Source organism: Centruroides vittatus, unplaced genomic scaffold (genome assembly GCF_030686945.1).
Source record: "Centruroides vittatus isolate TY-2023 unplaced genomic scaffold, ASM3068694v2 contig_18, whole genome shotgun sequence".
In the NCBI taxonomy this organism is placed as follows: domain Eukaryota; kingdom Metazoa; phylum Arthropoda; class Arachnida; order Scorpiones; family Buthidae; genus Centruroides; species Centruroides vittatus.
In genome coordinates this window covers 8,063,758-8,082,833 of record NW_027121101.1, presented here as the reverse complement: position 1 = coordinate 8,082,833, position 19,076 = coordinate 8,063,758, and the positions used below count along the sequence as shown (strand labels likewise).

General features: G+C 28.4%; 1 protein-coding gene across 2 annotated transcripts; it reads right to left on the bottom strand.

Moving 5' to 3' along the window:
* Positions 1-35: 35 nt before the first annotated feature.
* LOC136969647 (thyrostimulin alpha-2 subunit-like) lies at positions 36-18,173 on the bottom strand. 2 transcript variants are annotated; one of them, XM_067263917.1, is made up of 4 exons: positions 18,124-18,173; positions 1,984-2,074; positions 577-752; positions 36-234 (listed from the first exon to the last, which is right to left on the bottom strand). In XM_067263917.1, exons 2-4 carry the CDS (start codon positions 2,072-2,074, stop codon positions 142-144), a joined length of 360 nt encoding a protein of 119 aa, XP_067120018.1. In that variant the 5' UTR covers positions 18,124-18,173; the 3' UTR covers positions 36-141. The 2 variants fall into 2 exon arrangements, with proteins under 2 accessions (XP_067120018.1, XP_067120019.1); XM_067263918.1 differs by lacking the exon at positions 18,124-18,173 and adding an exon at positions 2,240-2,321.
* Positions 18,174-19,076: the final 903 nt, after the last annotated feature.

The window sequence follows — 19,076 nt, the reverse complement described above, 5'->3', positions numbered from 1 at the left end:
AAGATATTAGAAATTAAAAAGCTAGCTTTCCCAAATTAACTAAATTAAAGTTATTTTTAATCAGAAACATTACAGATTCAATCTTCGTTACATTTTAAGTTTACACTTCAGTACAGATACATTGAAGAATATTGCAGTACATTAATACTTAAGACATTGAAAACAAGAGCATTTTATAGCTGACTTGAATACCAAATCTCTTAATCCATCTAAACACAGCACTTGAACGTTCACCTAAAAATAAGAACAAAAACTTTAAATATATTCAACATTTAAAAATTAAAATAAAATTAATAAACCATTATTTTATATCGAATTAATAATAAAAATTACTATAAAGAACAAAGGTCAACAACATCGAACATAATTTCAAAGTTAATATTGTAGAAAGTTGTTTTACACGCGTCTCGGATATTATATAATGAACTATCCACTCCCATTTTAATTTCTTTCTTAGATCCCTAAAGACGCATTTTTCTATCACGAAATGTTTTTTATTATTGTTACAAACTAGATATATACCCTATTTTAATCTATCGAGTTTATAATACATTAAAACATTCTTTAACAACTTACATCTTCAGTCTCCATAATATTACAGCATTTTGCGTACGAAGTCAACCTTTGATTAGGATTGACTTTAATAGTTCCTTCTGGAGATGGGACTGAGTACGAATCACAATATCCTCTACAGGCATTTGTTGTCACTTGAAACTCAACACAGTCCGGAATGCTGATATTTCTCGTGTGTCCTATATTGAAAAATAATACTTTATGTTGCTATTTCTGACAACTTAAAGTTGAATTTATTTCGAAAATTTTTAAATTTCTAATCTAAAGCAAACATTATAATACTTTTTTGTTTTTATAAATTTATAGGAAATGCAAAAATAATACGCGTTAGTTATAGACATGTAATGTTGATAAGATATAGAATTGTTCAAAAAAGAAGTACAATTTTCAATCATTTTAGAAATAAACAAGTTTTTTTTACATTCTTTATAGAAAGTTCCTATCTAAACTCAAACATTATTCTATCATAACAGATAAATTCACCCGAAGCAAAATATAAGATCTCATAACTAGTAAAAAAAAATAGTTTTGTCGGAAAAAATAATAAAAATAAATCAAAATTTTAAATTATTTTTTTTAAATTTCATTTATCTAAATTGAAAACGTCACAATTTCACAATTATTTTCAATCCAGATTAAATATTAGATTACAGTAACGTAACTTCTTTAAACTATATGTTACATTGTAACATTAGCCATTCATTGTTCTGTTTATCTTATCTAAATGAATAAATATAAAATAGACAAAATCCTATATTTGTAAGGAATCTGTGCGTAAGCCATCTGCAAATAATATTGCTCCTTCGCAAGTTACAAAAAATGAAATAATTTGATATAATGGTGCTAACTTATCGTATACAATTGCGGTCAAATCGTATTTTTACTCTTGTTTCGATTAATTCTAAAATATATAATTACGTAATTATAAAATATTAAATTCAGGTTGTGAATTGATACCATAAGTTATTGATTTATCGTTTGATTTGTGTGACTAAAGCATTATAAGGTATACGCCACAACGTGTATTAATAAGCTTATTAAGAAAAGTAAAGGTTATAATGAGCTTGTTAATAGATTAAATATTAATTAAAATTAATAATGATTTAATAACAGTGACTCTACAGATATCAAATTTAAAATATCAAATAATGAAACAACGCGTGTTATTCATTATCGCTTCCCTCTAACAAAGTGTTTCTCGACAATATCTAATAGCAATTAATTATTAAGTTATAAATTAAATACAATTTTATTTAAAGTAATTTTAGAATGACATTAACTGGGTTTTTATTTACAGAAATTTTACGTTTTACAATCTTCAATAATTAGCATAATTAGTTGAATCGTTAATCGTTACTTAATTATATTAATTTACGATGAAAGTAATTAAAAAACTTAAAAATTACTTACCGACACGATAGCATCCCGGTTTATCCCAGACATTCCCACCAATAACGTGACCGAATAAAGCGATGCAACAGGTTAATAAAATGAACCGCATCTGCAAAAATTTAACAATTAATTTACGTTAAAAGAATTTTTAATTTATTTATGCAATTATACTGTTTTAAACATAAATTAAATCTATAATTTATATTTTATAAATAGAGAATAATCTGGAGTTTATTAAATAAAAATAATGTATATTTAGTTCTGGAGTGCTAACAAGTTTAATATATTTAGCCACGGAGGACAAGAACAACTTATCAAACTCGCATCTTCTTCTTATTAACGCTTAAAGGCCCGCCTGTTAATTTCCTGTGGGTCATTGAAGGTATTAACATCAACGCAACCACATAAATCTTTAATGTACCTGCTGTTCTATTAGTTTTATTCTCCACCCTTAACAAATCTTTATGGGCTTCTCTTTCAATTAAGGTTTCTTTCTATACAGACTAATATAAGAAAGCTTCATTAATTTTTATGAGTTATACTCTCGAATAATTTTTTACATTTTATTCATCACAATAAATCAATATATTATATTGTAAGTAAAAAGTTATCTTAAATTCTCCAATTTTTCGTGTATTATAAGATTTAAAAAAGATTTAAAAAATAATATTCTTTAAATCTGTTTGCAGAATAATTTCCAGAAGAATGTTTATATATTATTAAGCAATAAATAAAATTGTTGAAGATAAAACTTTAGTTATTTAAATATATATATATATATATAATGAAAAATTAAAGAAAATTGCATAGTAAATAATGAAATTATTTTTGGTTTAAGTTTATATTATCTTTTATATGGGCTATTTTATAAAAAATAAAAACAGTTTTACTTGTATAAATTGTTTAAGATCATAAAAATTTTAATACCGAAAACAAATGCTTGAAATGGGTTAGTCTAAATTGCTACAAAATACAGAAATGTTGTAAAATGGAACACGATTTTTCATTTCGCCTAATAAAAGATATTTATTTGATTACGTAGAATATCTTATCTGCTTCTTTTAGGCTTTAATTCTAGTTAATTTTTTATAAATAAATAAAAAATGCGAGTCATGTGCTCTTTTAAATCTACTTTAATTGGCGTAATTATATAATTTATTTATCGAGAAGAAAAATAAATAAATGTGTAAGAACTTTAATAGTAATTTTATCTCTTATATTCAACAAAAATTATATCGTATAATGAATTTAAAAAGTATTATTTGTAAGAAATTTTAATGTAAGTTTGAAAGTAAACATTAAAATAAAATGAAAATGACATACCTTTTTACTAATATTCGACAATAATGAGATAAAGTTAGAAAGAAATTAAATAAAAAAAATGTATACTAAAAGTATTAGAATTGAAAAATTCATTATTTAAAATAGGGCTAGGCGAATGCAATTTTTATTTGTAAAGGAGAGAAAAATGAGAACTACAAGTCATCATCAAATACAGATTAAATGGATATATTTAGAAAGTTCGATAAGAATATTAGGAATGAATTAAAATGTCAACTTTTAAACGAGGAAAGAAAACGAATTAGTTCCTTGTTTTATTAACATAATTAATTTATAATGTTATAATTATAATTATATTTTATATATGTTGTAATAATCATCGAGATGTTATTGTTTTCCTTTGATAATACGAACACTAATTATATTGACATTAATGTAACTTTCTCGATTAGTTAGAGAGTAATTTGTAGTAAGGTAAATTAAACATTATAACTGTTATTAAATAAGCAGGTGTGCAGATGCACTTTCTACATAATAGTTACATTAAAAGCTGGTATAACACAGTTGCACATTTTAATAATATATATGCATTTAGAGTTATAAAATATTAGGAATATGTGGTGAACATGCCTGTATAACTCCTATTTTATCATTTTAATATCATTAAATAAACCACTGAAAACTGATAACTAAATTAAAACTGTATTCACTACCAAAATATTAAAGATCATCTCCTTAGATGCTATGTAACTGATAATCAAAGTGAAAAATATGCTCAGAATTTGTAACTAAATTAATGTAAAGAAAGATTTTTAAATCAAAAAATATAATATTAATTTAAAAATTAATAATTAAAATTTTGAATTGAATAAAGTGAATATATTTATCAATTTAGCCAAAGTGAATATCGTTATTATTATTCTTATTTCAGTTTTAAACGATAGAAATAAAAGAATATATGTACTGTACATAATATTATATACATATATTCTTTTATATATATACACAGGATGTCCCATAACTTTGGTCCCATAGGAGATAACTCTTATAGGGCCAGACTTATAGGATACTTGGTATACAGTGCCATAATTAGCTTTCACGTGCCCTGTGCACAATTTATTTTTGTCTCCACCCTTTTTAGAAAAAACGAAAAAACAAATACGATAGAAATAGTCGATTATTTTTTAACTTTAAGTATAAATGTCATGAAATCGGCCCACACGGCAACAAAATTTAAAATTTGAAAATAAAAATATAATACTGATTATTTTTATACCCCATTTCAGAGTCTCCTTCGTCCTGGGCCTTGTGCCTAAGCACTCGTTGCACCAGCCTAGTTACGACACTGGCTGTATATATACAAATATAGCAAGACATCGTCGATAGATTCTTGGAAACTGCAAAGTTAAGCGAAACGACGTAACGAAACCAATTTTACCACAGGCTAAATGATAGAAACAAGATGTAATTCGGTTAATATTATTCTAATTGGATCATGTTCGCAACCTTCAGCATTTATTTCCCATCTTATAACGTCACTATTTATAAACAAAATTCAACAACGGTAATTGTAAATGATCGCAAATAGGCCTACACCGTACTTGTATCGTTTTTCAACTACTTTCGCTATATTTATATACATACTCACACACCTATGTATGTCCTGTATGTATGTAGGCCTATGTGTTGTACGTACACATACATAGGTTAGTTCTAAATAATGAATTTTCTATCTTTTGATATCTGTTTTATCAGCAATTATTGTGTTTTATAACTTGTTTCATCAGTTATTTTTATATATAAAAAAGCTTATCTGATTGAAAAATCTTTTATTATTATATTAATCTCATACTTAGATAATGTTTGTATTAAATCATTATTTTAAAACTTAAAAACTCGAAAATTGTTTATAAAATAAACACGTAAATAATAATAATAATATAATAAACTTTATTTTATGTGAAGTACAGAGGTTACAATTTATAATCATGCTGAGTTCAAATAAATATTTCAAAAAATATTAGAAAGATCCACTTCAGTTGTTTCCGATCAGGAAATTATCCGCTTATTTGTTACAGAAATAGCACTCTTCATAATAACTGACGATGGCTCCACTATAAGTTGCAATCTGATTAAAGGCAATGTTATGATCAACAATCAATATTATAGATCTAAGTGTCTTATATAACAACTGTTATTATCGCAAGAAGTGCAGAAGAAAAAAGGAGGAATTTGAGAATTTCACTCCTTTACTTTTATTAACAGCGTGTACTTCTCCATTCACTATCATTACTTTTTAAGCATTCGATTATACAAATACTAGTTTATTTTTTTAAAATTAAAATTTCATTTATTTTTTACAACTTTTCTAAACTGTTTGGGTTAACCTGTTCGGATTACTGATGCAAACATTGCGATAAAATCTTTATCATGTCATCTCTAAATGTAGTTTACGTTATTTTTACTTGTATTTTTCTAATGAATAAACTGTTATAAAAATCGCTTATTAATAAATTGATATCAATAATATAAAGCGCAAAAAAGAGATGCAATTATAAAAATCGATTACGATAACGGATGAAAGTAATTACAATGAAACCTGATACTTATCGCCCGATATATCCGAATCCCAGAAGAAGTCGTTAAAAGCTAAAATAACCTTATTCGGTGAGGGCGTGCCAATAATGAATCATTCTATTTTAATTACACTTTTTTGTGTAACCTTCGGAGATCTAAATTAAGAGGAAAATCGGTTTTATATTCAAATCGAGCTCAAATAATTATTCTTAATTAGTTTACGCGTTAATTAACACCAGACAAGACAAAATTTGCTCGATAACTTTAAATCTATTAGAAGCAGCGTTTATATATAAATCATTCGTATGGATCACTTCAAAATAAATTATATATAGCATAGCCTTTATTATCATTAATATTTTATATAACCGAAATGATAAATGATTACCGGTACACAAAAATATCAATAACAATCGAGCCCAATAGATACGTCGTATATTATCGTTTACTTTTTAATAAGATCATAAGCAGCGAAAACAAAGTGTAACTGAATTTTTTTTAATTTAGAAATAAATTTCAAAAATAAAAGTTTTTAAAATTCAAATAGCTATTTTCTTTATTTTAGTATTAATAAATTCCGATTGCTATTCATAAGCTAAAAGTTCAATGTTTTCTATGTCTTCTGTGAGAGCCCGGGCTAATATTTTCTGTAATTTTACAGATCTCGGTCACACTTTAAATGTTTATATATAATCTTAACATTAGTAAAAGATTGAAATACAAATTCCACAAATCATTAAGTGATTCAAAACAACAGCAACAACAAAATATTTTAAGTGGCACACTGTAGTAGCACTGAATATACCACAATTATATTCTGCTATATGACATCGCCTTTTCGCCATTTTAGTTTACTACTTAATGTACTGTACTGTAGTGAAAAATGTTATGCAATTATATTAATTTTTTCGATAAATATATTAAAATATAACATTCAGAGTCCTTAATCTCAATGAAAAATATGCTACTGCCCAAAAAATTCAATGTATAGTATTGTCATCCAAAGCTCTTCTATGTTTTTCCGAGATGGAAAGTATTACTTGATATTCTGTTAACATCTATATTTCGTTGCCAATCTTTTCGGTATGAAAAATAAAATCGTATAATCTAAGCTGAATTAATGTAAGCCGTATTGGCTTACATTATACGGCTTACATTATTAATTCAGCTAACGTTCATAATTTATCAAATATTCATTCACATCAAAACAAAATTAATTGGGACATGAATATAAACAATTTAATTTTCCTTCATTTTATTTTTGAAATTGATATTTTATTACAGACAGGCATATGAGAAGACTCATTTTTCAATTCGACAGTTTTATTTGTATACCTCTAAGAAAAATTATTAAATTGGAAAAACTTCTAATCATTTGTTGATTTGCTTTCTTTCATACAATTATTGAATATTTTTGAAACTGTTAAATTTATAAATCGATTAAAATAAATTTTTTGCATATTTACATCAACAATTTAATCATAATTTTCATATTTGTGTTAATCTTTTACCTTGTTAATACTTTTTCTCAATCTGGATAACAAATAGGAATAGGGAAAGAGAAATGAACATCATTACACATCCGAATTCTTCAACTGTTATTAAAATATGTAAGAGTAGTAAAAAATTTCTTTCCCTATATATATATATACCAGTATACATGGAAAGAAGTGTTACACATGATGCATTATATCAATATTTTATTTTGTTAAAATTAAACTATCTTACCGAACAGGTTTTAATGAAATTTAAATTTAGTTGTCCGTAAAATATTAGGGTTTTTTGAAAAGAAGGATATAGGATAGTGATGGCAAACTTTCAAATCTCAGGTAAAATGTTTAATTTGAGTAATTAAAAAATAACAAAACATGCCTAAAAATTTTTCTTTATTTAACTTTTTAATCCATAACAGAAAATAAAAATAAATTCTGTGTAGCTGGAAAGAAAACAATAATGTTATTATAATGGAAACAAATATTTAATTTAATGGAAAATCTGTTACTTATTTGATGATAATTTTTCTATTTGAGGCTCTAACATAATAGCCTTTTTCATAACAACTTAAGGATCTTGCTTTCACATTATGTATGCCAAGTTTTCATATCCAACAAATATTTTTTATATAATTTATAAAACTCTAATAATTTTTATTAACCTTAAAATCGTCGTGCGTTTCACAGGCTCATCTTCCATGAGCAAATCCGAGCGAGACAACTTTTAATTTGTGTAAAGATAAAATCAATAAATACGGATTTTATTGTTATAATAATTACTTAAAATAAACTACATAAAAATGTTACAAAATTATGTAAAAATAATGATGTAAATATTAAAATATAAGAATTATTTTAAAAAGTAATGACATTCTATGTATTTACTTTGTTCAAATTTTCATTTATTGAAATGGACTGGATTTAGATTTGTTAATAAAAGACAGCGGAGCATTATGGACTGCATTGGACTGGTTCAATTTTGGTCATTGTAAATACACCTTAATCCGGAATGTTAGTTTGGTTTTGTTTGGTGGAAAGTGATGAGGCAAAACGTGCAAGATCTATCAAGGGGGGGGGGTGCCTCTCGGAAGGACTTTTATGAGAAACTGTCTAACATCTAGGTGAAGAAAACCCAGAAATCTGCACGTGACTTCGTCGATAAGGCGTGAATCCAACTAACTACCAGAGTTCAGTGCCGAAATGTTAGGTCCGTCCATATAATATAATATTCAGATTTCTGTCTGTAATGTGCGTATTCTTTAGCATATGGAATTGCATCTCGAACTTAATTCTAATTCAATAAAAATATACATAAGTTATAAAATTGCGTTTATCTTTCTTTTTGTAAGATTGACAAAAATAATTTTTATTTTTATTTTTTTTAAATTCAATCAATGGAATTTGCAAATTCTAATTTCAAAAATTATTCTGGTAAATAATGGAACATCTGAAGTGGAGGAATTTTGAGTCAATAATGGAATAAATAACAGAAAGATGTTCACATAAACGGAAAAAATAAATAATATTCGTTTTACATTCTATATTTCCTTTCAAGTCTTCAAGAGATTTAAATTGAAATGACGAAAAATTTTTAATTAAAAAATGAATTATATAATTGATAAAAGCATAGTCATTACTTGATAAAAAATATAATTCATCAAAGAAATATAGATCTTTTCGCGTCTAGATTATTAAACGAAAGAATTAACTTAAATTTGAAAGATTATGGAAAAAAGTACTATTTATAAAATTCGAGGAAAGATTCCCATGAGATGCAAAACAAGAAGAAAGTAAAAGACATTCATTAAATTTTTATTTTATAATGGATAGAATTATAAGAATAATCATTCTTTTGCGTTAATAACGGAAACTATACTGTAATACGAGTAAATAAATAAGAAATCAGATATAGCGTATAATTAAAGAGCATAATAAGTAGTTTCGCAAATGTTAGCTTAGAGATTGTAGATATTTAAGAAATTAATTAAATAAGATTTACTACACTAGAGTTATAATGAGTTACACGACCGAATTCAATTTTATTCATAATAAACACGCTTAATCACAATAAATAAGTGAAGAAAATAGAAAACGTCTAAATACGAACTTTTGTTCCAAAAAGAACAAACGTTTAGGTTTAGTCATTTTCTGTTTGTGTTAATCCTCTACTTGTGGATGTATTGAATAAACACGAAACCCCTTTTTGGTGAAAACAGATTTATTTCCGAGTCGTTATTCGAGCGATGATATGACTATACACATTGCGCATCACTCTTAGAAGAAAGTGAGCCCTTTAAAGAATGGCAATTCTTCATAAAAGAATGTTAATAACACTGATTAGAAAATAAGGACATAAAAAACTAGCAAGATACCATTTGTGAAATGAGGTATTCTATTCAAGATAAACAAAGTTTGTAAATTCCACGAAATTTCATTTTGATAACAAAATGAAAAAATCGACAGGATTGTTGCTCAATAAGATATCATTCTGTAGGCCGGTCAGATAGCTGTGCTTAAAATAGTAGCCTAAGAGTACAGTACATCCTTCGTGGTAGCGTCCACCGATAGGGGACAGAAAGAATCTTTGTACGCTCTTCCTGCTCGCGAGCGGCCTCTGTCTAGAATGAACGCGTGTTCATTACAAATTGGCGGCGAGACGATTTCGTCTAACGCTTGCCACGAAAAACAGTTTTCTACATCGTATTACCGAAACTTCTTACAGGCAAAACCCACATGATATTTATAAGAAATGTCGTCAGTTCTGTAAATTTTCCAATTGTATCGTAAATAAAAGACGATCTAACTTTTCTTCTTTTTTGGAAACACGAACAGTAGAAGGGGCTATCAAATTTTCTTAGTAGTTGCTTCCTGCACGCACCTGTACAATGTCATCTAGTGGTCTCTACAGCTAAACGCGGTTACTCTGGACATGTATAGTACTGTGATAGGTTTCCCGGGTAACTACCGGCCCGACCTGGTCTTCATTGACGACTCCACAAAGGAAGCTACCATCGTCGACGTCACCGTACCCTTTGAGAATGGGGAAGACGCCTTCTCTACAGCGAGGACCGCCAAAATTAACAAATACAGGGATCTTGTGACACACTTCAGAGGTAAGGGTTTTAACACGTTTTGTGATGCTTTTGTAGTTGGAGCCTTGGGAGATTGGGACCCAGCCAATGAATCAACACTTCGTCGTCTGGCTATCCCAAGAAAATACGCAGCAACAATGGAAAAACTCATGGTGAGCGACACCATCAAGGCAAGTCGAGAAATTTACATCAACCACCTTTACGGCATCAACAACTCCACTGACAGGCGCCCTCAGCATCATCCAGCCCATGGCCAATTGCCACAGTAACTGCTTGGTCTTCTCATCTTACCTTCTGGGATTTTGCTTCTGTTTTCGCGAATTCTTTGTACACATTGTACGCGTTCTGGCTGGCTTAGTGCCCTTGTCAATCTCGCGTTTTTGCTCATCTTATTTACTCCAATGTTTGTACTCTCGCGTGGCTGGCTATGTGCCCTTGTCACGGGTTTTACTGTCAATAGTATATTGACTTGTGTACTGTACATTTCTTCTTTCATACTCTGGCTGGCTATGTGCCCTTGTCGCGGAATCTGTCAACAGCATCGTTGACTTGTGTATATTTACTTTTAAATACTTTGTATAGCTATTTTAGTGATAATTAATTTTAATAAAAAGTTTTTTAAATATGCAGTCGCTTGTATCGGTTTGTCCGCTCCGCTCGGTAGCGCGTTCACACCTGTGTTCGCTGGATGCTGCCACGTAGGACGTACTCTAACATCACCGGGCTCCTAGGCTGAACATTAACAAGGCTTTCGTTGACCCATTCTTTGTTGACTAGAATAAAGTGACGTTGAATAACATATCGTTGTAATAACGTATCAATAAAACCATTTGTTTTTTTTTTTTTTTACTCTCGGGCCCTCTTCCTTTAGGGCCCTAGGCTTAAGCCTACCCAGTCTAATGGTTAATCTGTCGTTGATAAAATTTAATTGCAAACTAACCTGAAGGAAATAGGGCATTTGCATTAATCAATCAATCAATGAAGTAAAATGAAAAGCATTTATTGCATATAGTAATTTATAAAGACACTTTCATGTTGTAAATTGTTAATTTAAAATATAACTTATGACAAGGAATTTCAGATTCAAATAGAGAATTTCATGAAAAATTCTCAAATTTACTACTTACTGTTGAGGAGAAAGTTGTTATTAAAAAAGTTAAAAATTTACGAACCAATCTATATATTAATATATATATATGTATATATAGTTTAAATAAATTATTTAAATAAAAGCCAAGATAACCCTTAACACTTAAAGTAAAAAATGGTCGTAAATTCGAAGTTTGTTCATTACAAATTTATTTTAAATTTCATCAATTTCATGAATGTTAATATTATCCATGAATTTTCCAAATAAACGATTCATTAGTTGATTTAACTTTTTAAAATATTGTTCGATTCCCCTCTATTAAAAAAGTGTTGTTGAGCCTATTGAGTAATGCCCAATTTTAAGTCTATTAAGAATGATTGCTGACCGATAAAATATATCATTTGAAACTCAACTTTTTTATAATTGGTATCATTTCACACATTGTATTATTGATCTGTTCATTCTACAAATTTTACCAAACTTTTGTTAATGTTTTATGATTCATTACAGTTAGTATTTTTAAAATCATAAATTACATTCAACTGATATAAAATACTCAAGAGAAACCGGAGCTGACTAGACAACTACTATACAGCAGCCAGCTCATTGTCTATAAGATTAACATGGTCTGAGACCCAATATAGAACTAGAGTGAGATTCATTGTGAAAAAGTTGGAAAGAGTTTATAAATTTTTGTAGTAACAGAATAAAATTTAGCTTCCTTTGATACTGAAGCCTAGAGTGCACTCATTTAGAATAGTTTAAACCTATACAGCCACGATAATCTTTCTTCACGATATGTCTTAAAGTTAAACAGATAGCATGAAATTCAGCAGTAAAGATGAAAGCCGATGGAGATATATGATCTAACCTACAATTTCAGTGCAGCAGATCATAGGTGTTTCAACAGTAATCACATCCATCTTTGTAAATAGGAATACTGTCTGTTATCGTATCAGATTTCTACAAATAATTATTTACAAACACCTTCTGGAGTGGAAATCTTTAGATATTGCTTTAAGTTAGTGTCAACCAAAATTTAAACAAAAAAAAACATCAAAGTGGAATAGTATAAATCTCATAATCCAGATCAATGCTGATTAGTTTTCATCGTATTCCAAAAATGGAAAACATGATGCTCAGACAATATACTTTCAAATTTTATTCTAGCAGCTGCTACTAATAACACATAGTTGACTGTGATTTTAGTTTCGTGGAATAAAAGAGAGACAAGTCCTTCCTCCTAATAGATAATGAAAGCTCAGAAGCTACAGTATACGTCTTCAAAATAAATACAGTGGTACCTCGTACTCCAGGAAGCCGTTCGAACTCCGAATCGTTGAAAATCAAATCAATTTTTCTCATTAGAAACAAAGGAAATTCAATTAATCCTTTCCCAAACCGTTAACAACATCCACTTCGATAAACTTAAAATAGCAAATGCAGATAATTTATGATAAAAATAACACAATTAATGGCTCCAATAATAAGTTAAAAACACGAAAACAATGTAAATACTGTATAATAAAATAATATTTGGGTTGAACGGACAGTTTTTGCATATTTTTGAAAGCTGTCGTTATTAATCATAGATGTGCGACTTAATTATAACACTTGTGGAATTTAACACATTATTGTAAATGTGAGATTGCATACTTTGTTTAAAAGCTTATTTCAAACTTTTTACTTTAAATTTTATTTGAATAAAATCAAGTTGTAATGTCTTCGGATAAAAGGCATATTGGGATTAATATTTTTATCGGTTTCTAAAGAATATAACGCCGTAGGAACAATAAAAACAAATCTGTAATATGTATTTGGAATGTGCTCTTAAACTTCGAACATGTCAAATGTAGTTTAAAAAGTTCCATTTGGGAAATTTTAAACTAAAGGATATAAAACGTACGAAGTCCCAAAAGCTGTGGACGAAAGAAAATTGCGAGAATAAATTGTTAAAAATCGACGAATAACACAAAAAATTTAAAATATAACCAAGCACCCAAAAATAAAGCGCAAAAAGTAATGAAAACATACTACTGTAACGCGAGAGCGAGAAATGACTTGGGTGCACAACAGATTAAGCTTCGAACGCATTTTTCCACTGCGCCAGTTCGAACTGAGAAGCATCGTTCGAACTCCGAACCGAAGTTTTGTCGAATTTAGAGTTCGAACTCCGAAGCGTTCGAAGTTAGTCATTCCAAGTACCACTATATTATATGCACATAAACTATTGTGAGCGTTGATTTTGTGCAATAACGAATTGATTAACGTTGCTGTGGGTTTTCTAATCAATCTGTACAGTACAGTACATAGTATAGTCTTTAATTGTATCATCTTCAGACTGATTAAAGAGCGTGATTAAACAAATTGGAAGAATAGAAGAGAATGCGTTGGTACAAAATATGTAGTAAATATCTGCAACATATGCAAATCGTATGTAACTTATTGCATATAATTTACGACTGGACTATAAAAAAATTCAAAGAAAGCTCACTCTAAAACAACATAAATTTGGGTGGATAATATTCGCATATTTAGGAAATATGTCGTCGTATTTAACGAAATTCAAACAAAGAAATAACAGAAAATAAGTGTATTAGAAAAATTAACAGAAAATTTTAATCTGTACAAAGTTATAATTGGGTTTTCAAAAAAGTCCTCCCGGAAGGACTTCTTATGAGAAACTGGTCCCCATTTAAGTGTTACAAATGTAAAGAAAACCCGGAAAACTCCACGCGGCCAGCCCGTTGGCGAAGAAAAAATCTACGACCAACTACCAGTTTTCAGTTGTTTCATTCACTTGGCCACTGTGGGAAATCGTAAAAGCAGCTTTAAATTATTGAAAAAGCTGCAATCAAGCGAGAGTGTAATTTAAACATATCAAACAACCACTTGGAGAGTGCTTCGACATAATCCACATTTGGTTCGCAAAAAATGCAACCAGCACCACGCTTGCTACAGTCGCAAAGTGGACAGGCTAGCTTGCTCGTGAAAACATGAATTGTGATTTAAAAAAAAAAAATCGATTTTCTAATCACATTTCTATACCTTTTAATGAGAACTATTCAAAACTGCTTAATTGGGGTGCAATTTTCAAAAATTTTATACCTACAAATTTCCACTAGCATCCGTCTGTCTGCCTTCCTTAACCTTGTGAACGGAGTTAGAGAGAAGCTCAGCGGCAGGAGGCCTTGATTAAATAAGTATTTATTTATTTATTTATTTATTTAGACATACTGGGATACCCATGATGCGGGAAATACATACAACAAAATCATTGCAATATACATTGCAAACTAATGTAATATTACAATTCATACGTTATTACAGAGAAAAAATTAAAATATACATAAATAAAACAAACAAATTATACAAAGCGATACTAAAAAATATTTAAACAAAATATCCATATATAAAACAAAAAATAGAAAATTGTGGAGAGAACTATCCAAACAATAAAAAAGCAACATTATATAAAGAAATTAATTACACCCACTTATAAGACAAAAAAGGATTAAGTTATCACGTCAAACAATGGACGGTATCCCCGACTCTGATTAACTACATACGAACTTCCAGTTTAAACCGGAAGTTACGTTATTTCAATTCAAAAGTTTTCTCCTGAATGGAGTTAGATAGATGACCGGTAAGACTCCACTCTTAACCAGAAAAGTATGATGTACAGGGGCGAGACACTAATAAAATGCATTGTGACGATGTGACAATAAATAATTGCTCGTTTTCTAATTCGTTACCATTCTTATCCCATCTTCAACGATGAAAAATTAAATTTGGATGTCCCAGATGGTTTTAATAGGTATTGGCGTAATTTACGCAAATCTCCAAAACTATTTCCTAAGAGAAATTTTGGCGAAGTAGCATCATAGTTTGGGAGCGTTTTCGTTAAAAGGACGACTTGAATTAGCATCTCCAACATGCAGAATAACAGCGAGGAACATTGGAATCCCTAACAATTCTCTGCTGCCTTATATGTAAAAATATAGTCGCCTGGCATTTATTTTTCAGCAGGACAAAACCAGAATTCATATAAATAACGCTATGAAAAATTGGCTGCAAGATAATCGCACCAATATCTTGGAATGGCTTGTCTGTTCTCTGGATTTAAATACAACGGAAAAGTGTGAGGACTTCTCGTTAGACAAATTTGTGTCGAGAATCGATAGTACAAAACAGAAAAATTAAAACATGTCATAATTAAAGCTTGGAAGTCGAAAATACCATACTTAATAACTTTGTCTCAAGCATGCCAAATCGGTATATTCTAGGTTATTAATAAGCAAGGAAATCAGATACTTTATTAATAAGCTTATTTGTTTTTTGAATTTTTTGAAGTACTGAGTTCTTCTTAAACTAGTGTTAGTGTGCACCTAACTGTATAAAAATGAAACGTGTAAAAAATAGGTGCTTTGAAATATAACGTAGTGTTGATTTGAAACTTAATGTAAATTTGACTGCTGTTGTTTAGAATCGATATTTTATTATATTCTCTTCCCAATGAAATACTTTGAAAACAATATTTGCCCCAGAAAGTCTCAAACTGTTCGTTTTCGGGATGGCTATGAAAAACAATAGTTTAAAAAACTCAAAAAAGTTTTAAATAAGAATTTTAAAATATTAATTTTTAGATTATTGTTCATTTTAATTAGTTCTATAAATAAAATTTTTATATTAATACTAAATGAAATTTATTTGATTTGTTTTGCATGCTTTTTCGAAGGTTATAGACCTCGCATTTAGATATTTGTCTATTTGACCCTTTTATATTTAAAAACCTTTTTTTTTCTTTTTGTCTTCTTTTGCTTGTGCTGTTATTTCTGCATAAGAACTAAAGAAATGTAAAAGATTTAATTGTCCGTTTAGTTTTTGTTATATTTTAAATAGTCCAATGTTAAAATCCAAAGTTTGATGTTATATATATAAATAAAAATACTATTCGTAACCTTAACAAGTGGTACTCGTTTTAGATTCTCTAAAACAATTTTTAAAAGTATAAGCTTTTAAAAAATTATTTTATTTGTAAAACTTATTTAAAAATTACATCGTTAAATCATCTTTCCATGGATGTAACTAAATTTTCTAGAAACGCAGCAATAGATACATAACAGGACCCACTAATGGCCACTCGGCCACTAGTGGGCCCTATGAGTTCATGCCTGATCCATGGGCTAGCTGTGTGGAGTTTTCCACATTTTCTTTACCTGTATAATACCTAAACAGTGGCCAGTTTCCCATTGAAAGTCCTTCCGGGAGGCATCCCTTGTCAAATCGCCCATGTGTTGTGTTGCCTTACTCCATCACTCCATAACGTAATTTGTTATGATATTGGACGATCATGGTGAACACTTTTATAACTCTTTTTTTCAACGATAAGTTTCTAAATTAAGAATGTCATGTGATATTTGTTGATATTCGTATCGTGATACAAAATAATACATTACATATATCCCGTTTGGGCGAGTCACATCATTTCAAAATCAAAACTTACTTCTCGTTTCCGGTTATTACTATTGGGAAATTAGAATAACAATCTCAATTTTTATTAATTTTACCTATTACATTTATTTTTATGTTTTCTTTTTCACTTTTTAATATCTTACATATTTAAATTACCTACTTTAAGCAAGAAAAATATTATTTTAAAAAAAATAGATTTAATAAAAAAAATAAATATATAAAAAGATTATTGATTTATTCGAATATATTTTTCAAACATTGCTAAAGAAGATAATTTACAATTTATAACTTAAGGCAACTATTAATTCACTTCTACACACCAACAGTTTTTGTTTCTGTCATTCGTTAAGCCGGGTACACGCGTACCAAGCTTTATGATATATAATCAAATTAACATTTTATACGCACGATTTGATTTATATTCGTTCTTTCTATTTTATCGAAGAATTTATCTACGTTAATTGAGAAACGATATTGGTTAATTTACAGTGATTAAAAGTAATGACGGTGGATAAGTCGAAATAATGTGAGAAGAATGAAAAGATATCTCGTTTCCTTATCTCTTATGCACTTATTTCATCGAAATAAAATAGAAATTTAGACACAAATATTAACAGAAAAAAAATCTATAAAACAAATTATTTATAATACAATAAATACAAATTTAAATCCAATTCAATTTCGATTATTAAAAAAAATCTAAAATTAGAAGTCCTTATAATTAGTTGTGAAACGCATCATTTCTTTTTAAGAAGATAATATTAAGCTTTATTCTAAAAATATTTTAATATTTATAGAATAAAGTAAAAAGTATTAAATGATAATTAAAGCCATTTAACCAATTATTTTCTCTGTAAACAAAGTAAAAAGTTGTTTGTAGATATATACCCATTAAATATATTCTGTACAACAGTTGTTTATAATTTTTATAAACAAACAGTGTAATAAAGAAACTATATAGGTAATTAAAAATAAATAAATTTTTAAGAAAAAAAGTCTCTTTAAATAAAAATGTATTGAAAAATTGAAATAAAAAAAATTATTTTGTTGTAATATTCCAAGAAGTTAATGAAATTATTTTTAAATTATTTATATTTATTTAATTTTGCTAAGAAAATACGAGTTGATAATGGAAAGAGTATTAACTTACGTTATTCTTTCTTCAATGCTTTGTTCGTTTTGATTTAGTTACACTTCGCGCCATCTAACGCCATGTTCTGACATATCACGTGATTTTACGTCATGATTCTTTTATTTTCCAAATAATTAAAATGAAAAATTTTATATACACAGAAATTTAATGAAATGTAAATATTTTACTGTTTGGTCAATTTGTTATACATATAATATTTTAATATTAAATTTAACTATATTTTTTGAAAGTTTAAAATGAGTCTTTTAGATAGCAGGATTGCTTGGAAAGATTTTTTATTACGTCGAACAAACTTTTTCCATTTCGATTTTTATTAAAAACCCGAATAAAAATTCCATTCGAAGAGAAAAAATGACTATTAAGATTTGAGAGCCGAAATGAAGTACAAGATTAAGTGTTGTGGAAGTTTGGAAAAAGAAAACTCAAGTGGAAAGCTAACTGGTTTTGTTTTGTTTTATTCGTTATACGTTATTTCTAAATGTTACTCTTAATGGCGCAAATAAGTCAGGTGGTGCCACATAGTATCAAAAAAATGTTGACATCAGTGCCAAATCAATTTCCGAACTTACATTTAACACCAACCCTTGAAGATTTTTTTTTCTTTGTTAGGATAAACAAAATACATTCTTAAATTGTAAAAAAATGTTTTCCAAAATAAATCCAGGACGAAATATATATTTTAAAATTGTACAATTTTAAAACATTTTTAAATCTTTAGTTTAAAAAATGCTACAAATTACAAAAATGAAACTTAATATAGAAGTAAGGTATTTGAAAAGTCCGCACATTTTACTAAAGCTTTTAGTCTTTTCTTTACTACGTCCATTAGTAAATACTGTATATCTACAATATTGAGGTTGATACACATTCAAACGACAGTTACTTTGCTTACAATGTACGTATGAAGAAATTGCCAATCTCGATATGTTTATTATGTTCACTTATTAGAA